Source organism: Gallinula chloropus (genome assembly GCF_964237585.1).
Source record: "Gallinula chloropus genome assembly, chromosome: 2".
Lineage (NCBI taxonomy): Eukaryota > Metazoa > Chordata > Aves > Gruiformes > Rallidae > Gallinula > Gallinula chloropus.
The window spans coordinates 146,123,225-146,142,543 of NC_140086.1; the positions used below are offsets into that span (position 1 = coordinate 146,123,225).

The 19,319-nt window shown below is 48.7% G+C and overlaps 1 protein-coding gene across 1 annotated transcript; it reads right to left on the reverse strand.

The window, feature by feature from the left end:
* Window positions 1-394: 394 nt before the first annotated feature.
* LOC311205516 (patched domain-containing protein 3-like) lies at window positions 395-5,165 on the reverse strand (the record flags this gene model as incomplete). Its single annotated transcript, XM_084279963.1, has 4 exons — window positions 395-1,917; window positions 3,278-3,423; window positions 3,988-4,109; window positions 4,428-5,165. 4 exons carry the CDS (start codon window positions 5,163-5,165, stop codon window positions 395-397), a joined length of 2,529 nt encoding a protein of 842 aa, XP_084136089.1.
* Window positions 5,166-19,319: the final 14,154 nt, after the last annotated feature.

Genomic DNA, 19,319 nt, shown 5'->3' on the forward strand with positions numbered 1-19,319 from the left:
TTTTAATACCTTCAATAAACAAGTCCCAAGAAACATCACAGCCAATGTTATATTTATTAATCTTACAGCCAAGCACAGGCAAAAATAAGGAAATGCAAATCCATTCTGCGTGTTTTCAGTCCTTTGGTTCTTTTCCTGCCTGGCTCTTCTGGAGCCTGTGCTTCCCCGTTGTTTGTGTTTTTCTGCCCTTCAGTTTCTTCATTTCTCACACTCCTTGAAAATCAGTGCATTTTAATCTCCGCATCATAAATATATAATAAATGCAAATATATTCCATTTAACTTAATCAAGGACAATCTTTGTCATTTCTAAACCTAAACTCTAGATTTTTAGGTTTGGTATCGTGGGGTGATCTGGTGTTGGGTTTTGTTTGGTGGGGTGAGCTGTCAAAGTTTCAAAAAAAGGTTAAAAACACTGGAATGAAAACAAGGCCGTGAAAAGCCCCAAACAAAATCACAAGGAACATGATCTTGAAAAATGTCCTGAAGATGTAGGTTTTTGCTGCAGCCAGGACAACTACTCCCAGTATAGTAGAAACTGCACCTTGTAGTATGGGGTAGCCCAGCAGGGACAGAGCGTCGACTGCCCTTTTATTGGCGGACGACTCTCTACTCGTAACAAAGGCATAGGAAATATGAGCCGAAAAATCCACAGAGAACCCTATGCAAATGACCAGGTTGATCATGGATATGGAATCCAGATTGACTTTCCAAAACGCCATGAAACCAGCAACACCAACTATAACAGAAGCGATGGCAAAAGTCACCCACAAGCAGCACAACGGGTTGGGAATAAGGAAAAGGGAGACGACGAGCATTGCCCCAGCAGCAATGACAATGTTCTGAATGGTGTTCTGCACTACCACCAGGTACTGATCGTAGTAGATGAACGCTGGGTGGTACACCATGAATGGAATACTGCACTGCTTGGCTGTCTCTCTCAACTGATTGAGAAGATTCTTCTCATCAATGGCTGAGGTCACGTTCACGGTCTGGATGAAGAACCGTGAAGCTTCTATTTTATCCTGAGTCCTGTTCACGTCCCACTCAAAACTGGGAACAATGTGGAACAGGGTCGGTAAGCTATTCATGAAAAGGGTCTGATTTGTTATATTTACCAAGCCCCCTGCAGCAAGTTCTGTGTATACTCTCAGCCATGACTCTGAGAGGTTCTTATCCACATAGGAAAGGTCCTCTAAATTCTGCACGCAGCGCTCAATGCCAAGGCGAACAGTCTCATTCCAGTAATCTACACTTTCAGTAATGACAACCATGACCCGGGGTCCGTACGCCAAGAAGTATTTGTCGTTATCGTCATAGTAGGGAATAACGTAAGAGTCATCGCTCGCCAGGTTTCGCAGATCGATGCCTTCCCTGATCTGAGTACAGCCATAGATACTGCCGCCCAAATATGCTCCGTACAGCAACACCACGAGTAGCTTGATCCCTTTAGTTGTGAAGAAAGGGCCATAATACTTTTTAAAGAAGATGCTCATTGGATGCTCGCCTTCTGGCTGAGACGGCTTCCTAGAGCAGCTGCCTATGCAGCAAGCGTTGTACAAGCAGGACGTCTCAGCCCCATCTTTCTCCACTTCCACCGGCAGGCATGTTAGCCAGTGTCGGTTTCCTTGCTCCCTTTTATGATTTAGGACAATAATTGCCCCAAAGAAGGTCAGGTTATATATGTAGCAGAAGACAAAAGCAGTGCCCGTGTAGAGACAAAATGATCTCACGGACGGAAAAGCAGTCCAGGTGCCAATGAAGAAGGCCAAAACATCCGTGAGAGTGGTGATGGTCACAGAAAGGGCTGCTTCTGCGTAAGTCTCGGCCAGCAGAGTTTTGATGCTGGATTTCTCTTTTTCCCTCAAACTTTGTTCCCAGGAAGCGATCATGATGAACATGTCATCAACACCGACTCCTGCAAGAGGAGAAAAAGCTAATGCTTCACTGCAAAGAGCAGCTTCCACTAGCACCCATTCAAGCCCACATCAAAGTCGGAAAAGTAAAGTCAGGATATTTTATGCTCTTTGCTCTCCACTTTTCTTCTCTCCAGTTTATCTTTGAACATTTATTCACGATTTATGTTCGTTTATCTTTATGTTTATACTGATGCTCCTGCATGTATTATCCACCAGTCCTGGGAAACCCTGCCAGGAAGGCTACAGGTCAGACCTTTCACTATTTTGCCAATTGTACTTAATCTTCTATTCCCTAAAAATTAACCATGCAAAAAGGGGAGGCAAGCCTGCCTGGACAGAGGAGCAAGCGCAGACAATACAGCTAAGCTTAAAACAGAGAAAACCACTAATTGTAGCATGAACAGGGAACTGCCAGTAGACATGCAAAGACGAATTAAGTCACCAGGTAATAGGGGATGGCAGCGAGCCAGGCTGCTTCTGGAGGGCAGGCAGGCTTCAAAGCCATTGTCTAATGGACTGATAATTTGGTTGTTTTAACACCAACTAGACAAGTCTGCATGTCATTTACACCAGATAAGGATTTTAAAAGCAGTAATCTGCTTGCAGCAACATTAACTCCTGGTATTTGGATAGTGCAGTGCTGTCTGTCAAGCAGTCGGTGCAACTGTGATGCTACTAACTTCCTTGCGTTTTGGGGGGAGATGGTTGCACAAATGGTACATCACTTCACTTGTACAGCTACGTGGGATCTTTTGGACACAGTCAATATATCACAGAGGAAATTTCACCTCTTCACCAAATGAGATGGATTTCTACTTGAAATCACAGACAGTCCAGCTCACTGCTTCAGGCACGGTTTTACCTGAGACTACACTCAGAAAATGGGACACAAAAAGTTAGGGCAACTCACTTCCCAGAGTCACCTCAGAATACAGGTACTGGGTTAAGCCAGTACAAGTGGAGCACAAGCTGCACACGGGACGCATGTTCCAAGGTGTCCCTGTTGAGCTGCCTGGAGGTGCCACTGTTGAGCTGCCTGGAGGACGACTAACAGCAGAGAAGTGAAGATCTCTCCCTGTGTTGCAAAAAGTGGTAGCCAAGAGGTGGAGGCTTTGGGGGAGGCTTCTGTACCTGCTTAAACTGCCGACAAATTCAGTAGTCTCACAGAACAGCCCTCACAGCAAACTCTTCTGGGGTAGACAAACTTACCCAGAGCTAATGATACATATAAATGCTTTCTGTACTATGCCTCTAGGAAAGAGAAGAGGACGAAACAGGGAAATACGGTGAGGAAGGAGCTCAGAGAGGCTCCACCTCCACGGTCTTTCTGTCTGAATCCGAGTCGCTCTGTCTACTTACCGAGAATAAGAAATGGTGCGTTTGCTACAGTGACCACAAACGGCACTCCACAGAAGAGCATCAATCCAAAGCTGCTTAATACAGCTAAGCCGGCAGAGACCACTCCACAGCACGCGAGCCAGACATTATTTCTTATACAGCTCAATCTGAAAATAGTTTGAGGAGCATCTTAGTTACGTGTCAAGCATTTCACCAGGGTGTTTGGCATGGCAAGTGCACAGATAGCAACGACTGTCTGTGAAAAGAACTCTTGATGCAAGCTGTGATCTGTAGGAGAGCTCTCAATTCTCCGTGAGCTGTGGAACCCTTTCATAATGAAAAGCATTTACTCTGTCAGAGTGTTTTTCAGTTATTCAAACAGTTCCCCAACCATCTGCTACAAAAAGGATTCTTATGAGGCAGGGACTACAGAAAGGTCTGATGGCTTCAAAGAACTGACAAATAGATCCGAGCATTCGGAAAGCTCTGCGTGTCTGAACCAAACACCTGTTCAGGTATTCGTCTGGTACTTTCCATGAACACCATTTAAGCAGTTGGGAAACACACACCCAAGGAGGAGAGAATCAGCAAGGCCATACACACTGCCTGTTACTCCGTGAAGCCTGCAGCTTCAAGAATGACTTTGCTTTACAAGCGCAGAAACAGCTTAGGCGAGGTGAAGAAGAGCAGAGGTCACCCCTCATCGATCCGTAGCTTAGAAGAGGTTTTACCTTAGGCAAGAGACGATGGAAAAGTTTATTGTCAAGAAGTATGTTACAGAGAAGAGCGGGATCACGCTCTCGGTATTTCCTTCAAACTCCCGTTGCCTCGACAGTGAGGTAAAGTAAGTCACCTGCCAGGGAAACAAGGAGGAACATGAAGCACTCGCGGCTCTTTTTCTCGGTCTCTACACACACGCACCGGCATCGATAAGCAGCGTGGTGGCACGGCGGCACTTCCGCGGCCCTCGCAGCCGCCTCAGGCGCTGCCTGCACCCAGCGCAGGCCAAGGCAGGTGCCTGGCATGGGCAGCGCGGAGCGGAGGGCGCTGGAAGCCCCGCTGGGAGCGCGGCAGACAAGCCAAGAGACCGACCCAGCCTCTCGCCACCCTCCACCATCGGCCTTCTGGCGACGGGGTGGCCCCTCTACGGCCGCGGACCCCGCTGCCTTACCTGGACTGAGGCGAGGCGCATCTCCTCCAGTTCGGACGGGATGTCCCGCAGGAACTCCTCCAGCCACCGCTGGCTCTCCGCCGCCGCCGCGGGACCGTCCTCCCGCAGGTAGTACAGCAGCTTCAGGGCCCGCGCCGACAGTACCCTCCCGCCAGCGTCCGTCTGCACACCGCCCAGCGCGGCCCCCAGGAAGGTGCGGCCGCTGAGGGGGAAGGTGAGGTTCTCCAGGGCAGCGGCCGCCGCGTCGCTGAGCAGCGGCAGCAGCGGGTTGGCGCTGGCGCAGGCGTGGCCGCTGCGGGCGCACACCTGCTCGTAGCCGCGGGCGCGCACCGCCGCGTCCAGCTGCAGCACGTCGAGCCGCGCCGGCCGGGCCAGGACCGAGCTCCCTTCCGCCGCCACGGCCACGAGAGCGGCGTAGGCGCCCTCGGTGGGCAGCCGCGGCGCGGAGAAGCGCTGCGAGTCGTCGGTGGGGAAGTGCCGCCGCACGAAGTCGCGCTCGGCCTTGGCCGGCCCCCGCGTCGGCGTGAACTGCCCCTCGATGTCGTTCGCCTGCCGCTGCGGCAGGAAGAGGAACCCGGCGCCCAGCCCTCCCGACAGCAGCAGCGGCACCAGCACGAAAGGCCAGGGGCAGGCGGCCACGCCGCTGCTCAGCCCTTCGAAGAGCCGTCTCAGCGGCCGCTCCACGCAGTCGGTGTTGCGGCAGGAGCAGCCCTCCGCGGGGCCCCGGGGCTCGGCCATGGGCGAGACCGGGCGTGGACGCGGGCTGCCGGCGGCAGCTGCCCGCTGCGGGTCTGCTGCTGCGCGGACTGTTGCTGCACCGGGCGGGGGAGAACCGCCTGCTGCACGCCGTGGCCGCGGAGAAAGTGAACGTTCCTCAGCGGCGCGGCCAGCGCCTTACCGCTCGAGCGGGCGGTCGCAGCCTTCCCGGCTGTGACTCACCGGGGTTTCCTCCGCCTCCCCGGGACGGGCGGGGACACGAGGCTCCCCCCCGCCGCGCCCGGGCTCGGGCTCGGGACAGCTACGTCTGCCCCGCCGGCTCCGGCCCCGAGGGGGCCCTGTCCCGGCGACGCTCGGTGCCGTTATAGGGCTCGCCGTGCAGAGCCCACCTGCGCCGCGGGGCCGGCTGCCGAGCGCAGGCCCGGCTCTGTCATGCACGGCCCGGCTCCTCCTCTGGGTTTCAGCGTGGGCTTTACTGCTTTCCCGGCATCTGCTGCAGTCATTGCTTCATGACTAAGGATTCTTCTTTTGCCTGGGAGCGTAACCCGCGGCGTGGCGCTGTGCATCGCTCTGCGTGAGCACATCTTGCTCTCTCAATTGACAGCTTTACGAAACCGGAGGGCTGGGGAAGGAAAAGACTGAAGTGGGGCTTAGTGACTGCACCGGGCGAGCCACAGACGCGTCAGTGCCGTGGTGTGCAAGAGCTCTGTGTGTAACACTGACACCAAGCATCGTCCCACGTCTAGAAAGACAGACAGCTTGCCACCGGCCGGCATAAACCCGCCAGCCAGGCTGTGAGCAGCGGGACAGATCTCGCTGTGGCCAGCTTTTGGTGCAGGTTGGATCCCGGGGGTTCCCTTTGCTGTGCCCTGAGGAAGCTGTGTCAGTTCCGAACGTCTGAGTGGGAGAAAGGCACTTAGTATTTCCTGCAGCTCCTACCTTGTTGAAATCTAGGGGGTTTCATGAATCTGACTCGAAACTGACAGTCGGCCACATTCTGTTCTCAGTTGCCTGGATTGACATCATGCTAGAGAAAGAGCTCTTGCCCCAGGAGGAATCTCTCAGAAGAAAAGGGGTAAGCTATTTGATGTCACATAGTCATTTGATAAATTGTTGTGAAAAGAGTTATGCAGCTGGAAAAGATAACTTCTCTTAAGTGGAGATAACTCCATGGAAAACCAGCCCTGTGCATGGGAATAAACCACAGAGAGACACCTATCCCCAAAGCTGCCACCAAGAAGAATTCTAGGATCACCTGGCAGTAGACCAGGTTGTGGGTGATCCACAGACATTGTATCAGGCATGAGGAGACTGTTCACCTCAACAAAACAAAACAAAACAAAATAAAAAACCCAAGAAAACCAACCATAAAACTGACATTTTAAAGCCCAGCAAGGCAGAAAATAAAAATTGACCACTTGTGCTAGCCAGTTTCTTTCTGCCCCCTCAGGAGCTGGAGACAATCTCTGGTAATGGGGAGGAGGTAGGAAATGGCCTGGTGGCAGGCGATGCCTGGTTGAGTACCCAGTGCATTGGGCACAGGTAGGTGCCTGCAGGTTAACTCTTCGTGAGGCTTGTGGGTTTGTCTGGCTTATGGCATGGGAAGATGTCTCCAGTAATGCACAGTTCAGTGTGGTACGTGTCAGTCTTTTCTCCAAGAATCTGCATTCTTGTCCTTGTTGCCCAGCCTATTCATGCATTTTATCTTAAATTCTAATAGGATAAACTCTGAAATATTCCATGGGACAGGGCCCAGAACTGGACTACAGGGCTTCCAGCAAGTCAAGCTTTCCTGTGTTTTTGGATGAAGGCACAACCTCTCTCCTGAGAGGTTTACTGGATGGAAGACTACTCGAGAGAAAGACAAAACTGAGTGCAGATCTCCCTTTCAATGGGCATGTGTTTTCTGCTAGGCTAGTAGATAAAACCCCCAGGTGATACTGCTACCTTTTGCAGCCAGGTTTGGCAAGGAAAGTGGCTGCTGTTCTCTTTCTTTCATAATCCAGTTGACAGTTGTTGGGTGTGTGCTGTGGTTAACAGGATCAGTGGCTTTTCAGGGAGGCTTCATACAGTTTGCATTTCCCCACTGGCTTAGAAGGGATTTGGAGGCGTGATGCTAAAGTCATGATGTTTCTCTGTGCATGTGTTTGCAGAACTCAGGGACTTGGATCCAGATACTGTAAAAGATGAAAAGATAGGAAAGAAGAGAATTCAGACTTCCTGGTTAGAACACCATCTCTGAACTTTGGTGCTTAGACTGACTTAGGCTGTATGTTAACTGTAATCTTTTTCTCAGTAGTGGAAACAAAATCAAATCTGACAAATACAGGTTGAAAGTACCTCATGAGGACTGTGACAAAATGCAGATATGGTTTCCTTGTGTGGATGTCAGGCAGTGCCAGTGCCTTTGCTGTGAAATGCTGAGGGACATTTCCAAGTGAGGTCCCAGTGAATTACAGTTTGGGAATATTACTACATAGGTCCATATTCACAGTAGCACATTTTTTGGGTGTTTCCCAGTGCTACTGGAGTGGTGACAAGCAAAGCAGCCATAGGCCTGACAAACCAAGAAGAGAGCTGAGTGGGATACCCAATGCTGTTCCTGCCTGTGGATGTGATCTGTGGGGACTGAGAAAGAGAACCAATTAACTTCTGACATCCCCAGTGAACTCATCTCTAAGTGGTGTCAGAAAGTGCCTAAGACAGATACATTGTCCACCTCAGGCCCACATAATCCAGTCAAGAGCAGCTGTGGAAACCAACTGTGAATGAGAAATAAAACCAAATAAGCAGGGCCTGTTCAGGTGGGGGAGTTGCCTCCCTGTTGGACAGTATGCAGGGTCAGACCATTTCCCAGAAGGGCTGGAGACCTGTGTTCACAGAATCACAGAATCACAAGGTTGGAAGAGACCTTTGAAGATCATCGAGTCCAACCATTCCCATCCTATGCTAAACCATATCCCTGAGTACCTCATCTACCCTTTTTTTGAATGCATCCAGGGAAGATGACTCAGCCACCTCCCTGGGCAGCCTGTTCCAGGCCCTGACAACTCTTTCAGTAAAACATTTTTTTCTAATATCTAATCTAAACCAGCCCAGGCACAGCTTCATGCCATTTCCCCTTGTTCTATCTTCTGTTACCTGGCTGAAGAGACCATTGCTCACCTCTCTACAACCTCCCTTCAGGTAGTTGTAGGTGGTGAGAAGGTCTCCCTTCAGCCTCCTCTTCTCCAGGCTAAACATCCCCAGCTCCCTCAGCCGTTCCTCATATGATTTGCCCTCCAGCCCCTTCACCAGCCTGGTTGCCCTTCTCTGCACTTGCTCAAGGACCTCAATGTCCTTCTTATGGTGGGGAGCCCAGAACTGCACACAGTACTCGAGGTGTGGCCTCACCAATGCTGACTACAGGGGTACAATCACTTCCCTAGACCTACTGGCCACACTGTTTTTGATACAAGTCAAGATGCCATTGGCCTTCTTGGCTGCCCAGGCACACTGCTGGCTCATATTCAGCCTGCAGTCAACCCCAGGTCCTTCTCTTCCTGACAGGTCTCCAGCCAGTCTCCCCCAAGCCTGTAGCACTGCATGGGGTTGTTATGTCCCATGTGCAGCACTCTACACTTGGCCATGTTAAACTTCATCCCGTTGGTCTCAGCCCATTGGTCCAGTCTGTTCAGATCCCTCTGAAGAGCCTCACTAGCCTCAGGCAGATCAACACTTCCTCCCAGCTTAGTGTCATCTGCAAACTTACTGAGGGAGCATTCAATTCCTTCATCCAGGCCATTGATAAAGATGTTGAACAAGACTGGACCCAGGACTGAGCCCCGGGGGACGCCACTCGTGACCGGCCTCCAGCTGGATTTGGTTCTATTCACCACCACCCTTTGGGCCCGGCCATCCAGCCAGTTTTTAACCCAGTTGAGGGTCCACCTGTCAAGGCCAGTGGCAGCCAGTTTCTCAGTCAGAATGCTGTGAGAAACCGTGTCAAAGGCTTTACTAAGTCCAGGTAGACTACATCCACAGCCTTCCCCTTGTCCATTAAGCGGGTCACCTTGTCATAGAAGGTGATCGGGTTAGTTTGACAGGATCTACCTTTTGTAAACCCATATTGACTGGGCCTGATCCCCTGGCCATCTCACATGTGCTGCACGATAGCTCCCAAGATGACCCTCTCCATGATCTTCCCTGGGACAGAGGTCAGGCTGACAGGCCTGTAGTTTCCTGGATCCTCCTTCTGGCCGTTCTTATATATGGGTGTCACATCTGCCAGCCTCCAGCCGAGTGGAACTTCCCCAGTCTGCCAGGATTTCTGGTAGATGATGGAAAGGGGTTTGGCTAGTACATCTGACAGCTCTCTCAGCACCCTCGGGTGAATCCCATCTGGCCCCATTGACTTGTTAGTGTCTAACTGACACTGTTCAACCCTACCCTCTAACCAGGGTGCCAGAACCTTCTCTCCTCCACAGTGAGGCCCACCAACCAGCACAACCACATAACTGCGGGGCAGTTGTACCCCGCAGGAAGCCCAGAGAAAGCAAGCATTCAGCCTCGCTCTCCCTCAGGCATGGCCCAGGAAGATTGACAGGTGCAGGCAAGGCTTTGGTCATGGCTTGAAGGTCACAATGGCTCCAGGGCTGAACCAGCTCCTGGCCCAAGAAACAGCAGGGTAGGGAGAGCACACTCGGTTTCTGGCAGGTGGTAGATACTCCACAGTGCTTTGAAATGCAGAATCAATCTATGCCTGGCTGGTGCGACTCCCTGTTGTGCTACATTTTGTGTCTGAAAGCTGCCTTTCAGTTTGCCTCTTCAGGCTCTGTTCCCCTCTCCTCAGAGCAGGAGCCAGCTGTAGCTGTGCTTGCCTGTCATCTTTGCTCACAGACTGTGAGAATAGTTACTTACCTGCAAGGGCAGGCTGGCTGTCCTCAGTAATGCAGAGAGAAACATGTTCTGCTCTGCCTTCCAAACCTCTCCTGGGACTGAAAGTGATTCAAACAATTCTGTAGAGTCACAGAATTTGACTGGCGCTGCAAAGGCTCTGTGGGCCCCATGTCATCGCGCCCCTCTCAGAGGAGGGCTGGCATGGGCATTAGGCCAGATTGCTCAGGGCTTTGTCCAGCTGAGTGTGGAGCACCTCCAAGGACAGGGCTTCCAGAGCCTCTGGGCAACTTGTTCAGTGTTTGATAGCCTTCATCATGATTCCACCCGTCCTCCCCCCTGCCATGTTGTCAAGGTTTTGGTAGCTGGGCTGCTGGGAGGGCCCTCTGAGGAGAGACCAGATGCTGCCCTGAGCCGGTCACAGATGGTTCCAGCTGGCTTCAAAGGATCCTTGGCAGGACACCCTCAAGGGGAGTCTGTGGCACCTCTGTGAAATTATCTTAAAGGGGTGAGCACCAAGCAGAAGGAGAAACAAGGCCTGAGCAGGAGGACAAAAGAGAGAAGACCATGCCTGGGCTGGACCTGGAGCTATGGGGCTGCTTGAGCAGGAGCCAAGAGGTGCAGCTGGAAAGGGTTGCTGCCAATGAAGGAACCACCATGCACATGCTGGTCGCAGTCTCCTGGGCCACCCACCACCTCACCAAAGGGGCTGAGCATAGTGTGTGGTGAAGGGACTGAAGAGCTAAGGGTGGGGAGAAGAGGTGTCTGAAGGGAAGGAGATAGGGGTGTTTGTCCTAAGGGCTGGTTGGTTGGTTTCTCTCTGCCTTCATACCAGAATGTGTAATTAAACGATTGTTAATGGCATCATGGGTATGGCCTGATTATGAGGGTGGCCAGATGGGAGGTGAATTCCTGGTTTCCTCCTGGGTGTCTTATCTCTTCAGAATACACAATTCCAAAGAAAACCTGGAATTTATTCTGCCACCAGGACCCGGAACTAACAGATGTTCATTCGCGTTGAGGGTCTGCTCTTCCTCTCTTTGGGAGCACATGGTAACTCTTGCAGTTGCCATCTGCTGAGAGCTGGCAGGATGGGTGGCTGCAGGAGGGCACAGGTGCAACACAGAAGCAGCTGTGTTGTGCAAAGAGTTGTTGCTGCCTTACGTGATGTCCTAGCTGGCAGTATGTGTTAGGCATGTTCTGGGACCCTGTTGGTATGAGGCTGTTCAGGAATTTCTTTTCAAGCTGACATAAAGAAAAATTCCTATCTCCACTTTGATTTAATAATCATGTGGTTTTCCATGAGGACCACTCTACACTATACTTTTAAAACCATGGAATTCTATGAGTATGATGTAACGTGAGGCTACTGAAGCATCTAATCGAAATTCGTACATGGCAATCCTTACAACACATCCATAAAAGTTTCCTTTCCTTAATGCATACAAACGATTTCACAACCACTCCCATGAGAGCTGTAAAAATTGTGCCTCTCTAAGCTGTATCTTATTAATGAGGAGTATATTATCTTTCAGGCTGCTTTTTTGTTGTGTACATGCTTCCAACCCAAGTCATTCAATAATTCTACAATTCTGTTTCAGATCCCTTTGAGGTCTCATGCATTACTGAGAATGGACTGAGTTAAAAAGTCAATAAACAAAAGACCAACAAACCAACACATTCTTGCTTTTTGAGGAAGACTGTATTTTGCTGTGGAATAGAACTTCAGCAGGCAGACAGACCAAAGGAGTGATTAGTTTTGGCACAGCAGCATGTTATTTTTCTACTCCCAGAGTCTCCTTGAACTCTTTTTTAGCTTTGTGATTGCCCTCTCAGAGAGTGCTTGTCATGCAAGATACATGAGATAGTATAACCCTGTTGGGGAGTGTCCTGTTAAGGGATAAGCAACGTAATCCTTCCTTTCTTCTTTAGGGGAAAATTGGGTCAAGTATGCATCATCTTTGTTATGCCTTCATTTGGAGCAATATGGTAATATCTGTCCCTGAATGGGATCTTCTCTGTGGTTTTGAAGTTTCAACAAGGCTTCTTGTTTCCTCCTTGTTGTCTGGGTATCTTTGGTCATTCAGGAAGATATGTGGGTGCTGAAGATTAGATCATGATTCTTTTTAGACTAATTTTCTATGACATAAGTTGTCGAGAAATGCCATTTCACTTGACATTTTGAATATTTTCTACAGCTTTCAGAAGAAATCATAAATAGTTTGAAATTTGCTCAGTATTTCAGTATAATAAAAGGAAATAATCAGCTAATTTTTCAGGAAGCTCTTATTTTATGTGACTTCAGTATAAAGTCTGTAATTACGGTCATGGTAAATCGTAAGTTTATGACATTTTTCACTTTAAAACTAGCTGTGTCAACAGTGACTGTTACGAATGCCTTGGAAGGATACGTCCCATAGAATTTTAAAACAAAGTATGTTATAACTTTATTTCACCTTCAAAGAGAAACTTTTTTTTTTGATGTAGGGAAGACCCAGGTGTTCAAGGCAGCGTAATGTGGTTTCTTTGTGTTTGAATGCAACAGAGAAAGTCCTTGTCCTCAGTCCAGCCTCTATCATATCTGTAACGTGCCTTGACCCAGTTCCACCAGAGACAGAGACAAATGGTCAGTGAATTTTTGACACTGCTCAGCCAGTCCCTGAGTAGTGGCCTTCCCCCAAACCTCACCCCCTAGTTTTACTGCAGAGCATGATTTCGTATGGGGTAGGGTATCCCTTTGGTCAGATGGGGTCAGCTGTTCCAGATGTGTCCCTTCCCAACTTTTTGTGCACCCCCAGCCTACTCACTGTCGGGGCATGGGAAATCATGCAGAAGCAGAGGAGCAGAAGACATCTTTATGTTGTATAAGCACCGCTCAGCAGTAATTAAAACATCGCTGTGTTGTCAGCACAAATCCAAAACATAATCCCTTAAAAGCTGACATGAAGAAATTTATTCCAGCCATAATAAGTACAGTGAACTGGGAATTTTTTTGAGGAATTGCTCCCTAAGTGTACCTGGTCAGGACCCTCTATACATTTGCATACAGCTTCCCTGTGTATGGGGCAGGAAAACATAATCATGCTTTTGCGCTTTGGGCTCCATCACAGCAGAAATTTCCAGATATTCACAGCACTGTCTGAATTCTGTTGGTACACCTCCACTGGCTGTGTGGGGAGACAGGAAGGGTAGATCAAAACCTTTGGGACCTGTGCCATTTTGACATTGCTTGCTGAAGAGAACTGTGGATTTATAAGGAAGACTATAGCCAGAAAGAAAGAGAAACTTGGGTGCTGTGCACTCACCTAAGCTGATACATTTACAGCCCGAATCCAGAAGGTATGTGGCTGTAGTCCCCCAGTAGAGTGAGGAGACAGGAGCCTTAGAGGGGCCAAACAACAACAAATACAGAGATTAAGGAGTGGGAAGAAGTCCTACATGCTAGTGAAAGAGGAAATGACAACTCGGGGTGGCAGTCATCATGTGTTTTGCAGGCTGCAGATGGATACTTCTGTGTACATGGAACTGAAAAGAAGTGAACAGCAACAAGGTGAAGAGGTGCCAGTTTCTTCAACAGTGTCTTATTGGTTACAGCCCCTATCCAAGAAGGGTAAAGCATGGGTATAAGTCTCGTAAGCTGGGTGGCTGCATATGGAGAATGAAGAGGACACCAACTGGGCAAGCTTGAGGGAGCTTTGTTCTTCAGTCTAGAGGCTAGGCTCGTTTCATATGGGGAGTGGAAATGATTGTTTCAGGTTCCCAATCAAGACTTAAGTGTTTTATCTGAAACAGTTACTGACTCAAATAGCAAAATAATTCAGTGTAGAAGGGGTAAAACCTTCCTAGTGATTCCCTGATGCGTAGACACATGGAGGGCAGATGACTTGGGACCTCACTGTGGCGAACAGTTTATTAGCTCTGACCAGTAGCTGAAAATGTGTGTGACTGTCTTCAGTGAACAAAGCTAAATGCATGTTACCAATGCTGTGTTTTAAAATGACATATTCATGTTGGTTGAAATAGGTGTACGCAGGGCCTGCTAAACCAGATTGAATTCATAGGAGTGTCTAGTGTGTCTGACTGGAACCTCATAAACTTGCATTGTTGCTTACTTTTTCAGCTCAGAGCACTTGCTGGTGCAACAAGAAGACCACAGGGATCTTTTAAAGTAGAGGAATCCTGTCAGTTCACCTCCAGGTGAGCAAATTTGTTTGTTTGTTTGTTTATTTAATTAAATTTATCTTTTAAGTGCCTAACATTCACTGAAATCTTGAGATTGCTCTTGAAATATTTATTTGGATCCAGTCTGTGTTGTCTTCCAGTTGACAACAGTAGATGAACACATGCTTTAATCAGAAAACACAAAATGTTGGAGTTTCAGAATGGAGTATAAAAAATAAAAGGGTCATTGCATGCAGGTATCTATACCAGGGAATGCTTCTTTTAGGTAAGTCATATTTTTTTTACTCCCATTGCTGATGTGTTTTGGAGCCTCACCTCAACTTGCCTGTTTTCACGGAACTCTTCTGACTAACTTTAGGTGTAACTGCTTGAGCAAAGAAGTTGAGCCAGATAATCTCCAGAAGTACTTTCCAAACTGAACTATACTGTGATTCTATGAAAACTTGCATTTCCCACATCTTTTGTTGACATGCCACTTAGTCGTGCTTGCGGGGAAATGAGTAAATGAGCTCATAGGTGAGAAAAAGTCATCATCCGTCTTTTATTTCTCCCAGGCTGTTTCTTTCTCCCAGTCTTTTGTTCCTTGTGTTGGAGATAGTGCTCTTAAGAATTACAAGCCTATAACATATAATACATCTTATGAATTCTTTTATCAGTGAGAAGCACTGTCTGTTAGCCTGCTCACTTTTTACTCTCAGAGATATCTCTACAGTGGAGTGTTTATCTACAAGTTTAGGTGTATGCTCCCTGGCTGGCTTTTGTTTTGTGGTGGGTATTTTTAGTTTAAATATGAATGTGTGTACTTGGTGTATCTGAGATCCTGCAAATGGATTATTTCATTCCTTTGACTTTGGTTATCTCTCTGTTGGCTAACAGCCCTTTGTGCTTCATAAACTGCTGTCTGGAGTATATGTGCATGGCTTGTGTGGGAATGTATGTGAAGTTTCTTAAAACAGTGAACATTGCTGTCTACAAGACTGGCAAAACAACCTAGACTTCTAGAAACTGCCTTTGGAAATACATATGTATATTTAAACAGAGCTACATGGTACTCTCACCACTTGCACAAGATCCTTATAAATTCCCAGAAGATGCAGTTTCTGTGAAAGGTTGTTTGCTGTCTGTAATCCTGTAACAGCCTGCCACTGTGCAAGGGCCAATAAACAGCCTTGAGCCGTCTGTGGGGGCCAGGAATAAAACCAGCTTTTCTGAAAGAAACAGTGCTGGGTTGGTTGAGCTGTTAATTGAGACCTTAGGGTACAATTTAACTGTCTGTTGTACTTACCTTATTGTCCTTTGCTTACAGGCTAGGTTTAAATTTGCACAGTTTGTTTTTCCATTATAAACTTAATTATCCAGTAATTTAATTGTGAGAAAAAGTATAAATTATCTGCTTTAGAATATTAAGGAAAGTTGGTGATGTGTGCAGCTGTGGCAACAGTAAGTTCTGTGGCTGAGGGCTAGATCGAGGTGTACAGGTGTGTCCCCGGGGCCAGGGGGATCCTGAGGAAGAACAGAGATCCCCCTGGGAGCCAGCAGCTCTTAAGAGAGAGGCTGACGTGGCTTGGGCATTGGCAGAAGCAACCGTGGGAGATTTTCGTGTCCCTAGAGAGTGCTAGTGACACAGAGTGCTGTGATGGGGTGTCCAGGCAGGGTTCGAGAGGGCGCAGCAGACTTCCCAGCAGTTTGCACAGTGTTTGTGGGCCCACAGCCCAGGGAAGTGCCAGGGAAGTGTCTTTGCCATAATGGCGGGCACTTGCCTCAGAGGTAAAACTAGTGTTTCTACAGAGAAAGCCCTGGAGATGTCTGATGCTTCAACCCAGATGGAACTGCTAAGGAAGGGGACTTTAGTACAGAGGGGAGGTTGCTAGGATCCCAGACACTTCTCCTAGAGAAAAGATAAGTACCTGTAAAAGATGTGTACAGCTTGATGATCTGTTGTGTCAGGTGGTCAAGCTTAAAAGGCTGTGCAGTATTAGAGGGGCCTAGAAGGAGGTGGATAAGAACCATGCTGCTGTGGTGGGCACCACAGAGAATGAGGAACCTTGGACGCTGGTGACCTACAAAAGCTGGACTCTGCTTCAGTCCCACCTTCCAGCATTACAACAAAACCCAGGTATGAAGCTTTAACAGCTGTAGACGCTCACGAGCAAGATCTTGTTGCAGTTTTGTGAGGCTGTGCTGCTGAGACGGTTTCTTTAAGCAGCAGTTAGAGTTTTCTGCCAGCCTAACTATAAACAACGAGCAATTCAAGGCCAAAGCTGCCACACAAGAGATAGTCAAGCACCTCTGTGAATCACATATAGGAGAAAACAACCCGGAAGCAGCTGCATTTTGCCACTGGAGAAGGGAGCGAGGAGATGTAATGAGTTGTGCAGACACCAAGGCCGGAGAAGGGCGGGGGAGGAGGCGGCCCAGGTGCCAGAGAGAAAGATGCCCCTGCAGCCCGTGGAGAAACCCACGGAAAAGGCCGAGACCCCACCTGCAGCTCGTGGAGGGGCTCCACGCTGGATGGAGCAGGTGGAGACATAAAGGAGATGCTGTGACCCTACGTTGGAACAAGCTGCCGCCAGCACTTGCAGCCATGAGGTGAAACAGAGACATAGAGAAGACGCTGTGACCCTACGTTGGAAGAAACCCCTGCCAGCACTTGCAGCCCATGGAGAGAAACAGAGACACAGAGATGAGTGAGAGAGAGATTTGCACTGGAACAGGTTTGCTGGGGGAGGCTGGTGACCCCACAGAGGACTGGGACTGAGAGACATTGTGATTTATGACTGCCCGCCATAGTAGTGACCCACGCCAGGGCAGCTTGTGAATAAAGCCCTGGGGAAAGGATTCATGTTGGAGAAGTTCGTGGAGGACTATCTCCTATGGGTGGGACCCCATGGTGTAGCAGGGGGAGGGTGTGGAATGAATGCTCCCTCCCTCCCGGCCGAGAGGGAAACCAACTTGCAAGGGACTGACCGTAGCCCCCATCTCCCAGTCCCTGCCCCCTTGTGCTGCGATCAGGGGGAAAAGGGAGTGAAGTCATGGCTAGAGTGAAGTCTGCTAAGAAGGGAGCAGGGGGGAGGTTAGAGGTGTCTTAAGATCTGGAAAAGGAAAACAGCTCATGAAGAAGTAACTGAGAACCCCATTTTTTTTTCCCAGTCCCTGCCCCCCTGCACTGTGAACAGGGGGAAGAATGGAGCAAGATCATGGCTAAAGGGAAGTCTGCTTAGAATGGAGGGGTGGAGAGAAGGTGCTACCGAGAACCCCATCTTCCCCAGTCCCTGCCCCCTCTGTACTGCGAGCCGGGGGGAAGAAGGGAGCAAAATCCTGACTGAAGTCTGCTAAGAAGGGAGTGGTGGGGGGAAAGTGTTTTAAGATCTGGTTACATTTGTTTTAAGATCTGGTCACGCTGCCAAATCCGTTTTTTCTTCACTGTTCTTTGTAGTTGTAGTGTAGTGTAATAGAGTAGAGTAGTTTCTCTCTTCACTTTGTGTTGAGTCTGTTTGGCCCACATCGTCGATGACAGAATGATCTCTACCTGTCCTTATTTTGACTCCTGAGCCTCTTAATATATATTTTTTCTCCCCTGTCCAACTAAGGGGAGTCATAGACTGACTTTGGTGGACGTCTGGCCTCCAGCCAGGGCGAAACCACGACAGATCTGCAAGGAGAAACTATACTAGCAGCACACAGTGAGTACCACAAAAGGAATGCCAAGTGCTCATAGTGATTCTGTTAAGGGTCATTGAGGTGCCCATCTGCCAGTCTGACAGGGAGTCACAAGAGGTATGCTGCCTCTACAAGTACTAAGGTCTGAAATGATGCCAAGAGGGTGTAATAACTTATCAAGAGCTCAGACTACTATCCATTGCTAGTCTTTCATGTGAATAGCTGCTTCCTCATCCAAATGTTAAATGGGCCAACCAGGACTGGGGCACTGCTGGACTTGCTACTCACAAACCAAGAAAACCTGCTTTTTAATATCTCTGCTAATGATATCCTTGGCTGTAGGGATCACAGTATTGCGGGGTTTGGGATCTTGCTAGGCACACTCAAGTTTAGTGCTAAGGCAAAGGGTTTAGATTTTAGAAGAGCAAAATTCCGTTCACTCAGAGCTCGTGGAAGCTTCTCTGTAGGAAGCTTCCATGGAGGATAAAGGAGCTAGTGAATGCTGGGAGTTTTTCAAGAGCGTTCTCCTGGAAGCACAAAAACCAGTTCATCCCTATAAAGGCAAGGGGAGCAGAAGGAGCTTGACTAAACCACAAGCTTCTGACTGCTCAAAACCAAAAGACAAGCATAGCAGAGATGGAAAAGCAAAGGAATGCCCATTGAGAGCTACAGGGGCATTGCCAGGGTGTGCAGAGATGCAGTTAGAAAAGCAGAAACTCATTTTGAGAAACGTAAAAGCTCGTCTCGAATTGAAATTGGGCAGAAATGTGAAAAACTGCAAGAAAAGGTTCTTCAGGCATGTAAACAAGTAGAAACACAATGAAAATATTGGCCTGCTCTTAAACAGGAGAGGTGAATTAGTCACCACCAACTGAGAAGGCTTCTTAACCTTTTCTTCATGTCTGAGCTTGTAAAAAGAGCTGGCTGATGTTTTGCAAAGCCATCATCTTTGAGAAGTTATGGAGATCAGGGAATGTCTCAGACAACTGGAAGAAGGCTAATGCCACTCCCATCTACAAGAAGGGCTTAGAGGAGGAACCTGGAAATTATAGGCTCATCAGTCCCTGAGAAAGTTACAGCACAAATCCTCCTGTGGGCTATCACAAGTCAAATGAAGCATGTGATTGGGAAAAACAGCACAGATTCACCAAGGGCAAATCATGTTTGACAAACCTGATCACCACCCACGACAAAGTAAGCTGCTCAGTTGACGTGTGGTGAGTGTTGGACATTGTCTGCCTGCCTCCTAGGCTTTCAATACAGGTTCCCACACTCATCTCCTAGACCAACTGATGTGTTGTGGTCTAGTCAAGAGGTCTGTATGGTGGGTAGGAAGTGGTTGACAGGCTGCACCTACAAAGTGGTGGTAAATAGCTCCTTTTCAATCTGGCAACCTGTCACAGATGGGGTCCTGCAGGGATTGGTATTTGTCCCAGTGCTGTCTAATGTCTTCCAAAG